Genomic DNA, 5,600 nt, shown 5'->3' on the forward strand with positions numbered 1-5,600 from the left:
ATTAAGTTTGCTGACCGAAAACAATAACATGTCCCTTATGAACAACTTTTCTGTTATCAGTAACTATTCTGCCCTTTGGTTCCGGGATAAACTCCTCTTGTAATCTGCTTTATATCAGAGGCAGCCTGTCTTCCTCTCTGATCAGTGATTGGCTGTCTGGATCTTCTCTAACAGGCCATTGGCTCACACAGATGTCCATCGCAGTGGTTTTTCCTCTGGACAGAAAAGCATCCGCACTCCTGCTGCTGTCAGCAGTGTTGCAGTGTTGGTAAATGCATCTGCATCCTGTAGTTAAAGTGTAACCACAGGAATTGTTTGCACTTTTTCTACAATGAAACATTACAGCAGGTGAAGTGAGGATCGAGTCAGTGAGTGACATGTAAGTTGGATCATGTTTGATAATTGTTCCAAATCTCTGAAAGCTTGTAGAGACTTCACAAAGCAGGATGTTCACCATTTGTTTTTATAATGAACTATTGATTTTGTAAAATAATATTTTTCTTTAGTTTCTATGAGTTGTCAGTTGAATTTCATGTTCAGATTAAACTGCAGAGAATCACTGAACTCTTCATCAGTTACCATAAATTCATAAACAGATCTGTACAGCCGAGTCACATAAAAACCAGGACAGGATGTTTGGCTCAAAATTCAGATGTTATTCAAATGTTTTTAGGTAGTTCTTTTTTTAAATAATAAAGCATTAAAAACAGTAACGTGTTATAATTCAGCGAGTACAACATTGTATCCCTGTATGCAGAAATCACTACTTAAAGTCATATGTAATGTTCTCCTCAGTGGAGCCAGGGATGGGGACGAACAGCCAGATCACCGTCATGGAAACTGAAGACATCCCAGCTCCTGCTCAGTGTAATGATGACACTGCAGTGTGTGTTGCTTCTGTGAAAGACTTAAAAGAAAACTGGCAGAAGTGGTCCAATGAGCAACAGGAGTACCAGAAGCACAACCCCTTCAGTCACGACACCAGACCCCGTGTGGTGGTCCCCCAGAAGGGACAGGACGACTATGGGAAGCCCCCGCAGGGCTCCTTGACTGAGCAGAGGGGGAAGGACGCTCACATACACATTAGCAGAGAGGTTCAGGAGCTATGTGAGGCGATAAAGAACATTGGAGAGCCTGGATTAAGAGACACGGATGGAAGCGGCATTGTTAGGACAGTGATCACTGTAAGATTTGGGAAACTGTTTGAACATTATGTGACTATCTCTAATAAACTGGTGGGCATTCTTCTGCGAGCGAGGAAGCAAAGACTGGTTGACTTTGAAGGAGAGATGCTGTGGCAAGGGAAGGATGACCACGTAGTTATCACTCTGTTGGAGTGATGAGACTTAGATTAACATATGTGCCTTCATTTATTACATGCAACACATGCAGTGATAAATATACAGCTACTTCATGGCACCACTCACTGTAGTTTTTAGATATCAAGGGGACTATTAATTGTGTTTGTATACGTATACATATTTTCTTTTTCTTTTTTTTTGCTTACACAAGTAAAAATCTGAAAGAAATGCACTGACATGAGTTCATCACAGTTACATATGCTGTTGAGAATTTGGGTCATAGGAGGTTAGCAGCATTTGTCAGCAATAAAATAAGTCATCAGCCCGTTGATATGTGAGTTTGCAACTCAATTAAAAGCTCTACCAAAAGGCAAAACTATTTGTCCCTAAGCTGCAGGTGTGTCAGTCAAAAAATTAATAAAATCATGACAGGACATGACAAAATTGGTCTTAAGTTTGAAATTTGAAACAGATTTATATATGTTTAAGGCTGTTTCAGCCTTATATCCCCACCTTTGTAGCTGTGTTTGCTGGGGTGACATTGTAACTTCAAAAATAGTATTTTTCATGTATCTATATACATTATTTAATAGACTAGCTTTAACTTAATAACAAATAATAGTAGGTAGAATTAACAGTTCAGATCTTAGCTAAATAAATCCCCTTCACTGCATTTCATTCACCAGCTTCCCAGTGTGGGGAAAGTGGAGGAGTGAACAGCTGAAATGAAGTCAGAGTGGTTAATGAGACTGAACCAAAGCCAAAGAGAACATGACGCTGCCTGTGACAGACAATATGGTGCTATAGGATGAACCTGATCTGACTCGGCTGGAGTGCAGCACAGGATGTATTTGTTACAAGTGTGCTCTGTAATTCAGGAAACTTCAATACAGTTTGAAACTTTGTATACCTGCACCACACTGAGATAAACTATGCACTAACTGATACATGCCATGCCTGAGGCTAGTAAAAGTTATGGCCATGCAAAACATTTTTTAACATGAGGCCCAAGTACATTGATCAATTAGCAATAAATGGCTATGGCGTTATAATAAAGAAGAAAACAAACAGTGTCCTCTCTGTTATAATGTTACTGTAGATGCTTTGTGAACTGTAAACACTGACTGGTGTCTTTAAACTAATGACCAGGAGAGAGTGTAAACTGATATCGAAGACACACAAGATTAGAAACACACTGAGGAGCAGCAATATATTATTTATTCTAAATGAAATTAATCCTTAAAGTGCATACACATTCATACAGTACATACAGTATGATTTCCTTTATTTACGTTCTCTAATATAGTATAGCATAGTATTCCCTTCATGCACTAACCACTTCACCCAGCTCATATGGTACATCTTAACACAGTCTTGTGTATGTGTTGACATCACTGTATATCAGTGCTTGAGTTCATTCAGCAAACTTTACAGTATCAGAGGATGACATGCCACATTCCACTGTAGAGTTAATGTAAATATTAATGAAGATGTTACTGTCACTGACTCAGCTGAGGAACTCATAGTAAACACAGCTGTCCATAATGTGATGTCAGTGTAGGAATTAAACAAACTCATCTTTTCTCTAAATATTCAAAATAAAAATGTCAGCTATGCCTGCACAAAATCAACTCTGCAATACATTAAGGCAGCCCTGCAGATCAAGGAATCAAACTGAATTATATGTGCGTTTCTAGCTCTGAAATGATGATAATGAATATGACATACATCATGTTCATTATTCTCATTCTACTAAGCTTTATGGTCAGTAAAAGTAAAAATGCCCTGAACCTTTTCTTTGGTGATTAACCACACGTGAATCACCCTGTATGCTGCTTGGTCCACATTGTAAATACATTTCATTACGGCAGATGAACAGAGATTTAATGAACTTCTGTAAAAACATTTGGTTACCGACAATACCAGAACACCTTCAATACCTTCATTTGGCTGAAAGGTTTTCAGTCTGAAAGGTTTTGACACCAAACATAAAACATGTTGTCTTGATACAAACAAGACACCTGGTTAAAACACTGCCATCAGCTCTGGCCAAACAGATAGTGACTCAATGTTCTTAATCTCCAAGTTGGATGTTTGAGTCACTTCGCCACAGTCGGGTAAGAACTGGATCCAAGGGGATCAGTTTGTCTCTCCTTTAGTGCTGAGAAGCTCAATCAGCTGGTCTGCCTGCAAGACATACACAGAAATTAGACTGACGGCAATATGAAGTTGAATATGAATCTTTCATTGATTCAATTCATTTACCTTTATTAATCCTTAAATTATGTACAATTGCCTTTTTGGTACAAATACAGAGGAGGGGACTTACTGTGATAAACCAATAGGAGTTGAGTCTGTAGAAGAGGCGGGACGTGAAGCCCATTTGACTAGCAGGTGCCAGGACATGAAGGTGTAGGTGTGTGACAGAACAGAACGGGGGCCAATGAAAACCAAACCTGAAGACAAAGACAAAGGCGTTACTGCGGAGAGTCTCAGCGCTCTACAGGGAGGATGTTTTTCATTGTCTGAATCAGAAAACAGATTTTTACCAAAGTATAAAGTCAGTTTCAATTACACAACAGGTTAAAGATCATCTATTACACTGTGTGTGACTGTTCTCTCAGTAAGTGCAGTTCATAGTTTACATCACATCAAGGTAAACACTGCAATCTTGTGTACCGATACATATAATGTTTGAAGTACCTGGCTAGGGATGTAACGATACACTCAACTCACGACTCGATTCGAGTCACGATTTTTTGTTCACGATACGATTTTTTCACGATTTTTTTTAAATCAAAATGAGCTACAGACAAATTATGACCAAATAAAATTATCTTTTTATTTGTAGGAAAAAAATCTCTCTTTACAGAAACTCTCAAACAGTTTGTGTTCTTATTAGGGCTGCCAGCAAGCAGCTGATCTGACCATTACCTTTCAGCTTGAAGTATGAGCTAACTGAAAATAAAAACAACAAGATGATAGCTCATTAACCCTTTAATGAGAGTCCACGGCCCCGGGAAACGGCGAGGTCCGGGCGCTGTAAACGCAGAGCCGGTCGCGGCGCACCACCTCGGAGGAAATGTGCCCGGCGGGGGCCAGCCAGCGCCGGGGAGAGGTCCCACGAAGGGATCCTCCCGCACCGTGCGGCCGTCCCTGACCCGACTTTAATCCCCCGTGCAGACTGCGCGGAAGTTGCGGTGATTGGTTAAGATTGCAACACCCCTGAATTCACGGGGATTCACTGAAGTTGCGTTGAAGTTGCAAATTGCAACATCGTGAATTCCTGGAGGGTCTGTGTTATGGGATCATTTACAGTACAGTCAGGCCTGACGCCGATTACCACTACTGCGCATGTGTGTAGGTGTGTGTGTGTGTGTGTGTGTGTGTGTGTGACACAGAAAGGCAGACGCAGCAGTGGAAGCTGCAGTCACAACGTAACCTGTTTCTAATTTAAAAAAAGACGAAAAAGAACATATCCTACTTCTCTCGCATTCGCCAAGAATCGCGATTCATTTTTTCTGTCAACCGATGCGAGTCGTCACGCATTTGTACCGATTATAATCGTGTCACGATGTATCGTTACATCCCTATACCTGGCATCACTGTGGATTGTTTGCTTGTCTCAACAGACATATGGCTGATTATTGACTGATATTAAAAAGTGACAATTAACTCCAAAATGATACACAGGAAAGCTGATCTGACTGAACTTAAAACGTTTGGGCATGTTCACTTATTCATAACCATGTTGTAGCAAAATGTAACACTGACCTGACATCAGTGAGGTCTGTTATGTTGTTTTTCTGGAGGATCTCCTTCCCTGTTTCAACCAGCTGCTTCACTGAATGTGACAAAAATATATATATAAGACACAACATAACACATAACACAGTGATTTACTGAAAATTAGCCTTTTTCTGAAAACACATTTCCAAAAGCAGCAGTAATAAGGCGTATAGTCTGAACCTCACCCAAAGGCACGTGTTCTTTAGTGAGTGATTTACAGTTTCCAACATGTTTGGTTGGGACGACCAGGTAATGGTGGGGAGCTCCAGGTTTGATGTCCCTGAAACACGACACCTCGTCATCCTGCAGCACAGATACACAAACAAGTCAGCAAAATACAAATATTTCAAGTGTATGGACTGAAAACACTGACTTATTGGTTAATCACCTTTTTCCTTTTTTTTTTTTTTTTGTATGTTTGTAGTTAATTAATTCACAAATTTAGTTCTACAACCCAAGGCTGTTTTCAGCTCTTTATCAGCTTGTGGTTGTGACCTGTGCGGGTGTTTT

At 40.1% G+C, this 5,600-nt stretch overlaps 2 protein-coding genes across 2 annotated transcripts in view; one reads left to right on the forward strand and one right to left on the reverse strand.

Moving 5' to 3' along the window:
• The window catches only part of LOC104926223 (actin-binding Rho-activating protein), a 1,911-nt gene extending 196 nt beyond the window's left edge, over positions 1-1,715 (forward strand). Inside the window, exons 2-3 of the mRNA XM_010740033.3 lie at positions 175-379; positions 796-1,715. Of these exons, the coding sequence (XP_010738335.1) occupies positions 807-1,340 (534 nt within the window). The 5' untranslated portion in view covers positions 175-379; positions 796-806 and the 3' untranslated portion in view covers positions 1,341-1,715. The remainder of the gene's footprint in view (positions 1-174; positions 380-795) is intronic.
• Positions 1,716-2,497: 782 nt separating this feature from the next.
• hint3 (histidine triad nucleotide binding protein 3) overlaps positions 2,498-5,600 on the reverse strand; it is a 3,649-nt gene continuing 546 nt past the window's right edge. Inside the window, exons 2-5 of the mRNA XM_010740011.3 lie at positions 5,276-5,393; positions 5,076-5,145; positions 3,631-3,757; positions 2,498-3,488 (exon numbers count right to left, since the gene is read on the reverse strand). Coding sequence (XP_010738313.2) covers positions 3,441-3,488; positions 3,631-3,757; positions 5,076-5,145; positions 5,276-5,393 — 363 coding nt within the window. The 3' untranslated portion in view covers positions 2,498-3,440. The remainder of the gene's footprint in view (positions 3,489-3,630; positions 3,758-5,075; positions 5,146-5,275; positions 5,394-5,600) is intronic.

The sequence above is a fragment of the Larimichthys crocea genome, chromosome XIII, assembly GCF_000972845.2.
Source record: "Larimichthys crocea isolate SSNF chromosome XIII, L_crocea_2.0, whole genome shotgun sequence".
Lineage (NCBI taxonomy): Eukaryota > Metazoa > Chordata > Actinopteri > Sciaenidae > Larimichthys > Larimichthys crocea.